Genomic DNA, 17,371 nt, shown 5'->3' with positions numbered 1-17,371 from the left:
TCATCGCATTTCATCTTTGTCTTCTGGGGTGCAAGTAATTTATTAGAAAAAAGGCCCACAGTGAATTCTCCTACAAATGCAAATTCCATGTTTCTTTTTGATATTTGGTGTAGTTTATCAGGAAGTGATCATTTTGTTCTCTTTGACTCATTGGATGAAAACTGTGCATTAATCACAAATGCTTTATGCAATATTTTACTTTTCCGCATGAGTCTAGTTTGCATCCTTGGGTGGAAACAGACAATAGCCATTGAAAATCCTACAATCCACTATTGGGTTTATTCGAAAACTATCTCATTATTCCAAAATTAAAAATCTCCCTCTTCATTCATTCTTTTTCCTTTGGCTTAGTCTCTATTTCAGAGGTTGCCAGAGAGGTCAAACTATTCCAGCACATGTTTTATGCAGCGGATGTCAATTCAGCCTCAACCCAGTACTGGAAAACACCCATACACACTCATCCACACACACTCATGCACTACAGCCAATTTAGTTTATCCAATTCACCTATACCACATGTCTCTGGACTGTGAGGGAAACTGAAGCAACCTGAGGAAATCCATGCAAATACAGGAAGAAACATGCGAACTCCACACAAAAATGCCTACAGGTCCAGATGGGACTCGAACCAGCAACCTCCCTATTACAATGCAAAATCCTACCTTACAACAAATGTCCTACAATGAAATTTCTGTCCATCTCTGTGTGTCAAACCATGCATCTTTATCAAAAACAATGTCAAAATGTGCTTATATTGCGCATTTGTGTCAGCAGGCCTATTTGATGTGACATTCGTCTGACCCACTTGAATTTGCAAACCAATGGAACGCTCCCCTAGAGCGAAACTTTCCAGGTGCATTCTTTTGTTTTCACAAAGCCATTTTTAGTCTTTTAGACAATGCATTGCCATCAACGAGGAGCTTGAGGGGAGGCCGTCTCATTAACAATTCATGAGCCACCAATCAGAAGGTGTGCAACCAGAGTAGGAGATGTTGAAATGAAACCACACAGGCTAAGATATCACGTGGTGTGTCCGAAAGTAATGTTGCAGCATTGCTACAGAATAAATAAGAGAAACAGCAAGAGAGCGAGAGTGAGAGAAAGAGAGAGAGGATGGATATTTGCATGACTGCTGAGGAGCAGGGAGGTGATATAGGTACCTGATGGCTTGCTGAATGCCTGTCTGGCTCTTAGATTGCTCTGCGGAGGCCCTAAGACATCATTAGCCTTTCCATTCAGTGTGAAGGCGGCAGAAGATGAGTGGCACCTTGTTCTGAATGGCAATGATGTTAAAGTGGAACGCAGCATGTCGGAGCCAGAGCCAGCATTACTCCTAAAGGCACCACCACCATCCTTCAGGTGCTGGGATAGCCTTTCTGTTCCATCAATGCCAGCGTTTGCCATGTCCCAGTTGCTGTAAGACCTTTTAGGCTGAAACATTGTCCTGGGTTTCTTCAGAGTCTTAGTAAAAGATGGTTTTCTGAGGGAAAGGGACAGAGTGGATCTATACATAGTCTGTCCAAGAGGGATTGAGAGGGATTTGTCAATGTACAGAGTGGATCTGAACAGCTGGGGTGGAAGGAGCTCCAGATGGGCACAGGAGCGAAAGATATGGTGTATTAAAGGGGACGAAAAGTCTGTTTGCTCTTCATTCTCTGAGTAGCTGTTGTAGTGCGATGGTGAAATTTGGGAATTCTGGTCTTTACTAGCGCAATGTTGTTCTCTGCACTCGGTCACAGTCACTGCGACCGCTCCACATCTCGGAGAAACTACAGTCTCATCAAAGGTGTGTACTGTTTTATATTCACTGCGAGGCCTGAAAGAGGGCAGTCTGTCAGGCATGTTTAGAGGGCGAAATGTTGAGCTTGAGTAAGCCGTACAATCCCTTTTAGGAGACAAACTCCGGGCAGTGATGGTTACAGAGGAGAAACTTGATTGTAATGGGGGCCTACTAAAGCAATGGAGAGCTTCAGGAACACTGCGAGTCCGACCCAAGAATAAAAAAGGACTAGATGTGTGCTCTGATCTACATGGTTCATCAAATGATAAAAACGGGGGAGTTCGTCTTCCTCTCACTGGGTCCTCCCATCTGGTCCTCAGACTCCTCCATGGTGTCACAGCATTTTGGTGAAGGTGCCAGGAATATTCATTATCCACCACCTGTAATAAATAAAACATTAGTGTAAAACTTAAGCTTTTTTAAAATATCAAAGAAATTATTGGCTAAATATAATAGATTCATCTATAGTTGGGAAAATCATTTAATTTATATTAATTAATGAATATTTTATTTACACCAGTATTTGAACTGGGACCAGTGCCAGCCCGTTCAACAAGCAATATAGCTCATGCACATAAATCCACATATCTCTCCAAATTGCTCAGGTTCAATATAAACCCGAAAAAAAAAATCTTAAAGTTAAAGTCTTAAGTAATATAGCATCACTCTTCTTAATCTTAATCTTAAGCGAATTTTAATTTGAAATGAAATGTCATCCAAACGACATGTTTCCAGAGCCCAAAAGAAGGAAGATAAAGAAAAGTAGAGAAAGAAAAGCAAGCTCAAAGTAAAAGTATGTTCTGCTATGCATAATACATTATTTGGTAGTGTAATATTACGTCTAATAAATGCAACGATGCCCAAATGTTGGTATTTTTAGACCAACACAACCGTCCTTAAAATAGTAAAAGTGGATTCAGACATGCCCTTAATGCTTTTGCGCTATGCACTTTAGACTTTGTGCCTAGATTGTTAAAATAGAACCCAATGTTTTGCATAAGAAATTCAAGTTACTGACTTTTTTTATTTTTATCCCTATTTCCTCCAGTCTTTCAAGCATATATATATATATTTTTTTTTTAATCCTATTTTAACTTCTTGGGCCCTATCATACATCCGGCGCAAAAAGGCGCAAGACGTGTTCCTATGTGTTGCTAGTTTCAGACCAACACAACACTAATTTTCCCATTTTCCACAATGTTGTTTAAATAGCAAATCCATTTGTGCCACTTTGTGGACTCATGGGTGTACTGGTCTAGATAAGAGGCGTGTTAAGGCACATTGTTGGCATGTTGCTATTTTGAAGAACTAAAATAGACTGCACAATAGACCAGCTGACAGCAGGTCTAAAGTCCAGCGCAGAGCGTGTTAGTTGTGCGCCTCCCTTACACATTACTTAATACACCCAGGATGTACAGCAATACACAAATATATTTACAAATGAAATTTAATTAAATGAATAACATTTTTCAAAACAAATATTTTCTACATAAATATAAAAACCACTGCCTTCGTGCCTTCTTCACCTTGTTTTTATTCAGTTTATTCATGACAATTTGCTTTTGTATAATGTTATTATTAGTAGCAGTATTATTTATTATATGCATATTTATATTTGTTTTAATGGTAACACTTTACAATAAAGTTCATAAGTTAATGCATTTACTAACATGAACTAATCATGAACAACACATGTACAGCATTTATTAATCATAATTGAACATTTACTAATGCCTTATTAACATCCAAGTCCATGCTTGTTAACATTAGTTAATGCACCATGAGTTAAAATGAACTAACAATGAACTATACTGTATTTTCATTAACTAACGTTAACATGAACATATACAGTAGTAAATGTATTGTTCATTGTTTGTTCATGTTAGTAAATGCATTAATTAACATTAACTAATGAACCTTATTGTAAAGTGTGACCGTTTTAATAAAAACAAGCTTAGATTTGTCCGCCTGTCAGGTTTTGGACCATATGGGGCTCAGCGTATGTGTATTTGGATATAACTCCGTTTTTTTTACCACACTTTGTTATTACTGTTCATTTATTCATTTGCTGGAAATAGAACTGAATTTAGAAATAGTTTTGAAACAAATCATTAGATTTAGATTTGTATTTCTATTTTTGTTTGTTTTCTGCACTTTTTATTCTTTAATTCATAAATTCATTTAAAAAAAGACTAAAATAAAGTACAAAACCTTTATTATTTTTTATTAGTATTATTTATTTATTATGATCACAACACATAAAGAAATTTGATGTAGGGCAGTACATAGAATTTACATAAATGTCAACGTACATATATACTCACTTTCCATAAGTTTATGTTCTGCTTTATCAAAAATGTGCATATATGTTGTCAATATTGTGTATATGTTATATATATATATATATATATATATATATATATAGATATATATATATATATATATATTATCTGCAATTTTATATATATGTTATATAGTCATATATATGCTGTCTGCATTGGGACTGCACTTGAAATGTGTAATGTGTAATGCACATAGAGCTTTGATGATTACTCCAGAGTACTTGTAGATCTTCAAGTGCTACGAAAAGCAATTTTCAAGTGCTACTTCAGTTACGATGCTTTTGGGAAACAGGCCCTAACATTAAGATCTGTTGGACGATCATTTATACAATCTACTTAAGATTACGATGCTTTTAGGAAATGTAGCACTAGTTTGTCAAGAATTTTTAACTTTATTGGTTTAAACGTGCCAATATCCATTCATATTAAGTATAGCATTACTTATATCCAGCATAGAAATGCAAGGAAGTTTTTGAGATAAATCATTGTGTAAACTGAGTAATAAAGCGCTGTCACTACTAATAGTAATTCAGAGCTTGTATTATCTTGAGATTATCTTTTATTTAACCTGGAACATTGCCTTAATTCAAAACAGTAACATCCCCACATGCAATGCAAAAAGTGTCTTCAGGCTACAATCCTCCTCTGAAGGTGCTATGAATACAACTGTGATGGTTTTTGGTCTTTTATTACCCCATCCATAAATATGAATTTCACCCTGAGGCTAAAAGACAGACACAACATGTTAGACATTAGTGTTGTTGTTTTATTTATTTTTTATTTTTTTAAACCATGGAATAGTAATAGTATCAGTGGCAACCAGGAATATTGCAAAGATTTCTGCACATTTACAACAACTGATAAGCATATGTACAGTTTAATCATAGTTAAACATTGCACATTTACTGTCAATTAACAGGTAAACCTAAAAATAGAAACCACTATTATTATTATTATTATTATTATTAATGGGATTTATAATAAAAGCAACAATGACAAGTAATAATTTCATTTGATACTACATGCAATAAGAAAACAGTTATTTTAAATTTTAATAAATAATTAACATTCATTCATTCATTTTCTTTTCGGCTATGTCCCTTTACTAATCTGGGGTTGCCACAGTGAAATGAACCCCCAACTAATCCAGCATACAGTATGTTTTATACTGTGTATCCCCTTCCAGCTGCAACCCATCACTCATACACTCTCAATCACATCCATACACTATGGATAATTTTACCTATAGCACATATCTTTGGACTGTGGGGGAAACCGAAGCATCCGAAGAAAACCCACATGAACACGAGGAGAACATGCAAATTCCACACAGAAATGCCAACTGACCTAGCCAAGGCTCGAACCAGGGACCTTCTTGCTGTGAGGCGACATCGCTACCCACTGCGCCACCACGCCATACTTAAATATGTAACAATTTAACAATTTTTTTACGTTTAATAAATGTTGCCTTGATGAACAAAATAATTTTCTTGAAAAAAAAATAACTTGACCGATAGTGTATGTTTAATGGAAATTAACTTGTAGTAGATAATGTTTTAGGTTAAATAAAGCAAGGTTAACTGTTCTCTTAAATAAATAAATAAATGGTGTGATATTTTGAGGAGCTGACACATTATATATATTTTTTACTAGCCATTATCAATATTAACATGATAAATTTTTATTGGTCCTGAATAAATTCATTACTATATATTCTTCCTTGAGGGCGACGCAGTGGCGCAGTAGGTAATGCTGTCGCCTCACAGCAAGAAGGTAGCTGGGTCGAACCTCGGCTCGGCTCAGTTGGCATTTCTGTGTGGAGTTTGCATGTTCTCTGGAGTTCTTGAGTTCACGTGGGTTTCGTCTGGGTACTCCGGTTTCCCCCACAGTCCAAAGACGTGGTACAGGTGAATTGGGTAGGCTAAATTGTCTATAGTGTATGAGTATGTGTATGAATGAGTGTGTGGATGTTTCCCAGAGATAGGTTGCGGCTGAAAGGGCATCCGCTGTTGGTGGTTCATTCCATTGTGGCGACCCTGGATTAATAAAATGACTGAGCCGACAAGAAAATGAATGAATGAATATTCTTCCTTGAATTTTTTTCGAATAAATAACTCATTAGTTAATAAGCAAGGCTATATCAAGTTAATTAATAAAAAATAAAATACATTTTGTGTCAATCTGTTGTTTTCCCTGCTTTCATAACTTTTCAATCAACATATTTATGTATGTATGTATGTATGTATGTATGTATGTATGTAGACCTATATGTATGTTATAATAAACATAAACAAGTAGGCTTCGATACAGACTTCTATCAAAACAAGACTTCTGAACTCTCTCTTACCTCATTAATGTTGGGTGTCGACTGGTAAGAGCCCCTCCAGCCTCTGAGCCGCAAGTTTGAACGCATGTCTCATTTCAAGCTGTGGAAAACATAAACACGCTGTTACACAAACGTATCGCGCGGTTTTACATATTACAATCGCAAACTCGCCTAAAGAGCTGTTCAAAAGTGTTAGCGCGAGACAAACTTAAACGCAGTCGCAGCATCAAGTGACGTCGGAATCCAAAATGCAGCACTGCCAGCCCGACCAACTTCTGTCTGCTCACCTTTAATTCAATTATTCATGAGCTGCCACTATTATCCGGTGACCACGCCACTCTGAGAAAGTTTTTAAGCACTTCAGCTTACCTGTTACTCATTTGCTCAAAGCTTATTACTGTAGTTATCCATTCGAAGTTTGACATTCCGAAAATACTGAGCTCTGAAAAAACTTCTCTTATTCACAGCCTGACATGGTAAGTGTTAACTCTTTACAAGCCGTATCAGCTGGTGTTTTTTAATTATTTAATAGCAAAACAGCGGCCATTGTTGTTCAACCGGTTTCAACAGCATACTAATGTTAAAGTGAACTTGTCTCCTATAACTGCTGTCCAAAACAAGGGCAAATGTATCTAAAGTGTGGTTGTCATTTCCATGGCAGCTGTCAGAAAGTACTCCAAAAGTTGGATGATAATTGTGTAATCTTAAAAACCCATCCTTCACCCAAGGTCTACAAGTTTCAGCAGAGGAAATAAAAGACAGCATATATAATCATCGACTTCTGATAATTATCTGCTTATAAATAAAACTATTATCACATATTTAATTATTTTTATGTAATACTAAATTGATACATTACACACATTAGTTTCCTATAAGGAGATGTATTTATTTGATAACAGTAATTCATTGGATTTATAGGCTAGTGCTTTTCAATGCAATTGAAGCACTTTACACATTTGAGTGAAAATCTGCTTAACTATGGAGCCAGATCAGTCTCAAAAATAATACATTTACAAATTGAAATTCATACATGCACATCACAATTCACATTTACAAAATCTAATTAGTAAATCTGTAAACATAATTCGTAAATTCACAAACTATTCACAAAATTCACAAAATATAAAAACTATTAATGTTTTCACCAAATAAACTGGATTTCTGTATTTTTAAATTGTGTTTTTAATTTAAGAATTTGATTTGTGTCTACGAATCGTGTTTTGAATTCACAAATTGGATTTGTGTGTTTATGAATCAGGTTTCAAATTAACGAAATGGATTTGCTTATTTTCGAATCAGGTTTTGAATGTACAAATGGGATTTACGTGCTTTTGAATTGTGTTTTGAATTTCTGAATTAGATTTGTGTATTTCCTAATCGTGTTTTGAATTTATGAATCGTGTTTTAAATTTACGAATTGAATTTGTGTATTTTCGAATTGGATTTGTGTATTTTTGAATCATGTTTTGAATTTACAAATTAGATTTTACAAATGTGAATTTTGTTGTGGATCTATGAATTGCATTTAGTAAATGTATTATTTTTCAGACTGATCTGGCTCCATACTCAACCACCACCAGTGTGCAGCAATCACCTGGATGACATGATGGCAGGCATTTTGACTTTTGGTTGTTCCGTTTAGTCAATGGCACGGTCTATTTCAGTTGCCTCAAAAAATTACAATAATTCATTTAGTTTTTTATTAGAGTATCATTACTGGAAGGCACGAAACCCTAAACAAGTGGGAACAGTGGACATTAAGCTCATGCACTTTAAACAAAAACGTATGCAAACCACCCTAATTTCCCTATCCAGCTCCAGCAGCAAAACTCATTATCTTATTCTCTTGTGCTTTAGCTCAACAGCCGAAACACCCAATGGGAGAAAAAGCAAGAGAGCCATAAAACACTTCCTGTGAAAAAAGAAAACTACATTCATTGCCTTTGTTTTCTGTGGCTCCTGCTTTATCTGTGTTGAAACAGGGAGGGGAATAGTACTAACAGCTGACCTGTCTCTGAAGAGCAGCTGGGCAGTATTGGATGTGTCTCTCCATATTGACTGATTGCCATCATCAGAGGAGGCTGAACAGTCATGGATTTTGCCCTGACCTGAGGATTCATATGGAAAATAGAGAAAGACTCAAGCCGTTGCCTCTGTCGGGGAAATTGCTTGTGACGTGAGACTGTCAAGTCATTGCAGACCATCTGCGATGAGTTGGTGTGTTGCTAATTTAGAAAATTAATATTATAAGCATTCGTTTTCATACAATAATTTTCAAACATTAGTTCTCATAGCATTAGTTTCTTGGACTCGTTACCCTTGATCTTGGTTACTGACATGCGTTACTGTATATGTATTAATTAAGGGGTTGTAAACCTGAATGATCACAAGTTTGCTCTGCTTCTGAACAAATGAGAAAAACAATGCAAAAACAATTAATATATATATTTTATATTTGTGAATATCATATATATATATATATATATATATATATATATATATATATATATATACACACACACACACATACACACTCACTCACCGGACCACTTTATTAGGTACACCGTACTAGTACCGGGTTGGACCCTCTTTTGCCAGCAGAACTGCCTTAATCTTTCATGTCATAGAGTCAACAAGATACTGGAAAAATTCCTCAGACATTTTGGTCCACAATGAAATGACAGTTTCACACAGTTGCTGAGAATTTGTCAACTGCACACCCATGATGCAAATCTCCTGTTCCACCACATCCTAAAGGTGCTCTATTGGATTGAGTTCTGTTGACTGTAGAGGCCATTTGAGTACAGTGAACTCATTGTCATGTTTTAGAAACCAGTCTGAGATGATTCACACTTTATGACATGGCAGTTTATTCTGCTGGAAGTAACCATCAGAGGATGGGTACACTGTGGCCTTGCCTTGCCTTGCCCACACAAAATATCCCCTACACATTACACCATCACTAGCAGAAGCCTGAACCTTTCATGCAAGGCAGAATGGATCCATGCTGTTGATACCAAATTCTGACCATACCATCCAAATGTCGCAGCAGAATTCGACATTTATTAGACCAGGCAACATTTTACCAATCTTCTATTGTGCAGTTTTGGTGAGCCTATTTGGTGAGTTCTTAGCTGACAGGAGTGACACCCGGTGCGGTCATTTACTGCTGTAGCCCATCCGCCTTAAGGTTCAACGTATTGTGCATTCACATATGCTCTTCTGCATACCTTGGTTGTAACGAGTGGTTATTTGAGTTACAGTTGTCTTTTTATCAACTGGAATCTGGCCATTCTCCTCTGACCTCTTTGCTACCACAGAACTGTACCACTCCCTGGATATTTTCTCTTTTTCTGACCATTCTCTGTAAACGCTAGAGATGGTTGTGAGTGAAAATCCCAGTAGATCAGAAGTTTCTCAAATACTCAGACCAGCCCATCCGGCACTAACAACCATGTCACGTTCAAATTAAACTTTAATCACCTTCTTCCCAATTCTGATGCTCGGTTTAAACTGCAGCAGATTGTATTGACCATGTTTACATGCCTAAATGCATTGAGTTGCTGCTATGTGATTGGCTGGTTAGAAATTTGCGTTAACGAGCAGCTGGACAGGTGTACCTAATAAAGTGGCCGGTGAGCTTATGTACTGTATGTATATACAGAAAAGCCAACTGACCCAGCCAAGGCTTGAACCAGCAATCTTCTTGCTTTGAAGCGACCGTGCTACCTACTGCGCAAACTTGGCACCTTAAAAAAAAATTAATAAAAAAATAAAATAAAAATAATTATATATATATATATATATATATATATATATATATATATATATATATATATATATATATATATATATATATATATATATATATATATTTTTTTTTTTTTTTTTTTTAATGCTCAGTATGCCATGGTGAATTTAATAAATTTAGTATTTTTTGTTACATCTCTGTCTTTAATCAAAAACGAACCAGCAGGGTCCTTCATATTGTTGTAACTTTTTGTGTTAATCAAACAAGTGTTTTTTAGATGCATGTTCCTGGGTAGTAACTTAGGTGGCGTAGTCTGGTTTTATTATATTATCTTTATAGCCGAGGGTTACATATGCATTCATTCATTCCTTCATTTTTTTTTTCAGCTTAGTACCTACAGTATATTAATATGGGGTCGCCACAGTGGAATGAACCATCAACTTATCCAGCATATGTTCTACACAGCAGATGCCCTTCCAGTTGAAACCCATCACTAAGACTTATTAATACACACTTATTCACACACATACAACACAGAAAATTTTAGCTCACCCAAATCACCTATACCACATGTCTTTGGACTTGTGGAGGACCCTGAGGAAACCAACGCAAACACAGGGAGAACATGCAAACTCCACAAAGAAATGCCAGCTGACCCAGCCGAGGCTTGAACCAGCAATCTTTTTTCTGTGAGGCGATCGTTCTACCCACCATATGCATTCATGTGTATTTATATATACATAATACATATACAGAACACACAAATAAATAATTTACTGTATATACATTGAATCATTTAATTTTTTAATGGTCCCATTTAGACATTTTTGGCACTTGGAAGAAACTTGCCAGATGCTGTTGGCATTCTTGTTCAAAACCACAAGTAAATTGTTCACAGGCACCAAATGTATCTTTTTAATCATAGTGTATATAGTTTAAAACATTACAAAAAAATAATTCCCAAAAAACATATATTTACCTTTCTATTTAGTTCATGTTATTCTTAATTATTTTAACCAACAAGAATTTTTACAAATTTGGATGTTATACCACATTGCACTAAAACGCTGTCAAAAAGTTTATAACAACTTAATTAAAGCCCCTTCAAAGCAACCAATGGGCAAATAATCAGATTTACAGCACTTATATGAATTTTAGTATCTCTCATATTTGTATTATTTTGGACCAGCAAAGCTGTTTTGGGCTTTGCGCTGGATTAAAGCACATGGTGTTGGTAACGTGATATCAAGCATGTCACTTGCTTCTCCCCAGTGGAGAACACAACAGTATGTGGTCTGTGTAGTCCTGTTGTTGTTCCACGGCTCATTGTGATGGGTGAATACACTGATTCACATACAGAGGGAATGGGATGATGCCATGGGGGCATTGCAGCTGGGTAGGGAAACATCTCTAAGCGCCATCGCACACAAATGAACACATCAGCAGCCAGCATTAACAGCAGGGGAGATACGAAGAGGGGGATCTGACGCTGAGACTCCCTGATAGGCCGTCACTTTGGATCAAAGTATATCTCTGCTTCGAGTCCTAGGTGTTTGATTATGGTAATAATTCAGGCACTTGATTAATGCCTATTATAATATGTAAGGACAGTGTGTTGAAAGCTACCTGCAGTCTCAAATTGTAAAACTACTAGAATTTGACAAGACACAGGTCTACAAAAATTTTACTCAAACACTGCTTACATTTTGCAGAGAGTTTTCTGTACGTTCATTAGCCATTTGTCTCAGTAATCATTACAAATTACAGTCTGATCAAATAGTCTGACAATTCTGATGAAATTGCTGATTTTGCACATGAAAATGTAAATAAACAGACAGTAAATATGACAGCACAGTTAAGAGCCATTCATTTAACAGTTGTTACTGATTTGTTACATTTTGTTGCTGATTTGCTGAAATGAACCTATTTTAACAGCCTAAGGATGATTATGGGTCATGTTGTCTGTTTTATGCTGCAGATTCAGCGGCAGTGTTTAATATTGTGGGAAAACTTTTTCATAGTGATATAATATTCAATCCACTTCATCAGAACATCACCTGTTCTGAATAAGACGGGGAAGCAGATTGAGACTGCTTTAGAACAGCCATATTCAAATCGGTAACTCAGAAGATGTGAGAATAAATGTGCTGAAGCAAGAAATCTGTCTTCCAGATATTCTCGCTTCCAGGTTTATTTCAATAAACTCTAAGTAGCGAGAAGAGTGCAGTCAAATGCTGCTTTAAAAGTCTAATACTGAGTCACTTGATCAGTTAATCTGCTGGAAGGGCAGATCAGCACATTTAGATCTGCATTCTGAGGCTCAAAAGGGCATTTGACCTCCACTGATCCTTCACAGCAAGATATTTATTTTTTCATTTATTCACAAACATTTCTATCTGCCAGACTTTTAAACCAAAAACTCAAACCTTGAAGTCGTCATAGAATCAATACTTTTCTCATTTGTATATGTATAGAATAGTTCTTGGGGTGACGCAGTGGCGCAGTAGGTAGTGCAGTCACCTCACAGCAACAAGGTTGCTGGTTGGAGCTTTGGCTGGGTCAGTTGGAGTTTCTGTGTGGTGTTTGCATGTTCCCCCTGCTTTGGTGTGGGTTTCCTCCGGGTGTTCCAGTTTCCCCCACAGTCCAAAGACATGCGGTACAGGTGAACTGGGTAAGCTAAATTGTCCATAGTGTGTGTGTGTGAATGAATGTGAATGGATGTTTCCCAGTGATGGGTTGCAGCTGAAAGGGCATCTGCTACGTAAAACGTGCTGTATAATTTGGCGGTTCATTCCGCTTTGGTGACCCCAGAATAATAAAGGGACTAAGCCGAAAAGAAAAAGGATGAATGAATGAATAAAAGTTCTTGTTATAAACGATGTGTAATTATTTTGTAAACATTTTTTTTGTCCTCATAAACGTTAATCAAATACCATAATCTTCCCTCCTTTTGCGTTTTTCGCATTTTCTATGATTGATTACTTCAGACTCGGTGCAAAACAGCCTAACTGTTAAATACTGACTTAACTGTTGTTTAAACGTCCAATAGCAGCATACCAACTACATTCTTAGCTGTATAAAAAAATCATCATACAAATGTAGAGTTTGCGCGTGCCTCACGTCTGCGACTTGTACTGGATGAGTCGCACAAGTCTGTTGATTCACAAACTATATATGCTCTTTGTGTGAACCCTTTAAAATAACAGCATAGTTGTCCAAATTAATGTCCTGTGAGCGTTTTATAACAGACGTGCGCCTGTACAGGAGGATCAATCGAGACTCTGTGATGTTTTAGTAGCAAAAAGCTGTTTACTGTTCCTGACAGCAAACTCCAATAACATCCAGCTGCAAACCCAACTACCTTCAGATCGATGCGTTTTAACAGCTTTGGAGTGTTTTTACTATATTTTAAATTTCTTTGCTTATTTTTAATGGATATAAATAGTAGATTAATTGATGAATAGTAGTCAGTCCAATTCAAAGCAGCAGTTGTTGTTTTTTTTTTGCCATCTGTTGTCCAGTCAGGTTTATTCATTGAAGAAAAGGACCAAATAATCTGCAATTGCAAAGCATAACTGAAGATCCAAAATGAAATGTTTTGAATCTGTGTGTTTGTGTTTTATAATATATTTAGTTTTTTTTATAAAAGCTGTAGATTATCTCTAGAAAGTCAGTTTAAGAAAAAATGTCAGACCGGTGGGCCTTCAAAAAATCTTTGCAAAATTAAGTGGTCCCCAAAGTGAAAGGGGTTGAGAACCCCTGCTTTAAGCAGGGTATATCAGTGTGTGTCTCGGTTTTGTTTGTCCATTCCTCAGATTTTCTTTATTTTGTTAGTGACCCCCATCTTTTATCAATTCAGTTCGTTCCAAAAAAACTAAATCATCCACTGCCTTATATTTGTTTGTCATTTCAGAACCGTTTCAAGCGGATATATATCACAATTGCAGAAATGTAGGACAATCTTAACTTCCGTTTCATGGTGACTTTAATTTAAAGTAATTAAAAAATAAATAAATAAAAATTCAGCGAATTTCCAACAAACACACATACTGTAAAGTTTTTTTTTGTAAACTGCTTTAAATATTTAAATGTACAAAATTAATTGTTTTAATATGTTTCTTTTTGGAAAATTGGTTTAAAAAAAAGAAGTGCATCCAGTTATTATTTTCTGTGGTTAATCTTGGGGCAATTTGTATAGTTTTGGCTAATTTGTGTTAACTGGTACAATCTCATTCATACATTTTACTACAATTTGCTTATCCCGCATGACTGTTAGGTTAGGGGCCGAGTTTGGGGCAATGCCAACTTTTAAAAATTGCAAATTTTCTTACATATTAAATCATATGAATGTGTGTGAATTCGCCACTTTTCCTCATGTGATCATGCTGTCAAAATATTATCACTAAATCATCCACCAATTAATTAACATATCCTTTATGTCACCATAGATCATCATCATCATCTTCATCATTGTCACTAACCTAGTCTACCATATGCTTACCAGGCTAATTAATAAATTTACAAGGACTAATGGCCACATGTCATTTTTGTAGAGTGACAGTCAGTGACAGCGGTAATAGTCATGGGCTGGATTTCCCCTGGAGGCAGAGCAACAGGTGTACCGCAAAGCACAGCGCATTCAATGGAGGAACAATCCAGCAGCCCGGGGAAAGAGCTTTATGCCTGCAGTCTCTTAATCCCCCGACAGAAGGGGGTGTGATGTTTATGTAATGCTTCTAGGAAACTTGAATAATGTATTTAGAGCCACTTTTGGATGTGTGTCTGAAGTCAGCTAAAATAAGTGGTTCATTTTTTATGCTTTCAGTAGAAACAAATACTAATATAACTTTATATATGAAAGGAATATAAGATAATAATACTGTTTTGTTGACTCTTATTGTCAACATTGGGCATGCAAAGAAAGCTTTTTTTTTTTTGCTTAATGATACAATACAAGTTGTATGTAATATTACCTTGATTGTGTTCAAATAGTTTTGCACAAGGGTTAGGCACAGGTTTGGTGATAAGTGGGTTAAGGTATGGGTGGTGTGGGATTAGGTGTAAGGGATGGGTCAACAGTGTAATTATAGATGTAATTAAAGAAATTTATTACATATGTAATTACATGCAGATAATGAAAAAGAGAAGTACAATGGTAGGTAACACTATTTTGATGGTCCATTTGAGTATTAGTAGACTGCCTGCTTAATATGTTGATACTGCTCCTTCAACAGACATTTAACAGACTATAAGAAAATGTGCAAGTGCATGTGAACTTAAACTAACCGTAACCCCAACCCCTGCTCCTTCCTAACAGACTACTTACAATTTAATGAGAATTAGTTGGCATTTAGATGCAATGTAAGTTAAATTCAATAAACGGACCATTAAAATAAAGTGTGACGCAATGGGAACAAATGTATATATGTAATAAGTGCATTGCACCCAATTATTAGTTTAAACGCAAGAATATATTAATAAGATCACTATATATAGTGCAAACCTTTAGAATTTAAAATGGGATTTGATGATTTTTCACAAGATAGCCACCAAATTTCTGTGGCATTGTTTTGTTTTACCTGCTTCAGAGTTGTACCAAATCCACACCTGTCTTGCTTCCTGGCAGCTTACTGGTGCTACACACTCCCTTTTAGCCAAATTGTCGCTCTGTTCCTTCACTATCTTTCAGTCTGTGGGTCTCCCTGTGTGGGCACCTCTCAGCTCATTCCCCACATCCCAGGAGAGCAGGCTGATTTGCTGTAGCCCAGCCTGAAAGCTTTCTTCACTCAGAGATGTGCTATAGCGCTGCTCATCAGAGCACTGGCTCCCACTGTAAGTCTCGCAAGAGCTGATGGAGCCTCTGTACAGCAGTGCCTATTCCGTTTATGTCCGGTCTCATTTGTACATGAAGGATCCTTTCCAGAAAGAAAGCTGTGAAATGGAAAATTAGGTAAACCCTCTTGGGATCTCCTGTCCTTTACTGGCTTGTTTTCTCTCCTATCTTTATATACTGGTTGAACCTGCAAATCCCAGGAGATCTCTTTCTGAGCTCCTTCCCTCATGAGAGTGTTTCTTATGGGTGAGCTCGGTGGCGCTTCGCCTGTTGCTGCTTTGGTACAATTAATTCCCAGGAAGAGGATCAGATGTTTAAAAAGTGTCCTGTTTCAACCACCGCCATTGCACAACAAAGCTTTAACTTATTCATTAGACTAGGGTATCGTTTATTTCTTGCTGTACAGTGAGAACTACTGACTGTGTACAGTTGCCTGCATTTGGGTTTTAGTGACCTGCTTTAGTATAAAAGATGAGAAGAAAACAAATACAAATTTGCATAGTGTCTAGAACACGCTAAATGTTTCATCTTCTTTCTGACGTTCATTACCTAACATCGCTGTAGCAAGTTAAACACCGAAACAGAGATTTCAGAGATAAATGGGTTCACCTGTTAGCTGGGAAGACTAACCGTTGCATATTTGATGAGAGCAAAATGTAAATTTAGGTCTTGTGCTCTGAGGTGAACTGAAATTTAGCCCTGCGGTTTGCTCATTTCCAATTCCTCATACCTCAATGAACTTGAGCTCATGCCAAAAGACAATTGTCATTATTCTAAATTTAAACACTATGATAAAAATCTATTTTTGCTTGGTTTTTTAGATATACAGTGGTTACTCTGACCTTCATCTAGAGAAGCACAGCTCTACATTTAAATTTAAAAAAAAACCCAAAGCTGGTAAGTATATTCCTTTGAAACAGTTCTTGTTCCGTCAGGCATCAGTAATATTCCCTGCCGCCTTTAATCATTGCTGCATATTGTGAGACTGCTAACATTTTTATTTATTTACTTATTTATTTATTTATTTTTTGCATACATTACCTAAGCAATATGCAGATGCCTATTCCAGATTATACAGTAATTAGATCCAGTCTTTAAATCTGAAACCTGTTATTCTCATATTTTCTGTCCAAGACTGTAAACAAGGCTGGATAACCTGGCTTCATTAAAGGTGTTACTTGCTTTGATGCAGAGGAAATGCGTGCTTTACTTTTTTTGATTGCTCTCCACAGTATAAGTAATTTTGTCAACTAACTCTCATTAGAGATTGAGTAGAACATCAGTAGACAAGTTTAACCTCAGTTTGGTAGATTAACAGAACAGTATATGCAAATTA

At 36.4% G+C, this 17,371-nt stretch overlaps 1 protein-coding gene across 8 annotated transcripts in view; it reads right to left on the bottom strand.

The window, feature by feature from the left end:
• LOC141378611 (uncharacterized) overlaps window positions 1–16,997 on the bottom strand; it is a 167,170-nt gene extending 150,173 nt beyond the window's left edge. For 2 of the 8 annotated variants that reach the window (XM_073928642.1, XM_073928648.1), the window contains exons 1-3: window positions 6,620–6,789; window positions 6,470–6,548; window positions 1,161–2,160 (exon numbers count right to left, since the gene is read on the bottom strand). In XM_073928642.1, coding sequence (XP_073784743.1) covers window positions 1,161–2,160; window positions 6,470–6,535 — 1,066 coding nt within the window. In that variant the 5' untranslated portion in view covers window positions 6,536–6,548; window positions 6,620–6,789. The other 6 variants (XM_073928643.1, XM_073928646.1, XM_073928641.1 and 3 more) reach the window with 6 other exon arrangements.
• Window positions 16,998–17,371: the final 374 nt, after the last annotated feature.

Source organism: Danio rerio, chromosome 17 (assembly GCF_049306965.1).
Source record: "Danio rerio strain Tuebingen ecotype United States chromosome 17, GRCz12tu, whole genome shotgun sequence".
NCBI lineage: Eukaryota > Metazoa > Chordata > Actinopteri > Cypriniformes > Danionidae > Danio > Danio rerio.
Note: the sequence above shows the minus strand (reverse complement) of the source record. Positions and strands in the feature narration are given on the sequence as shown.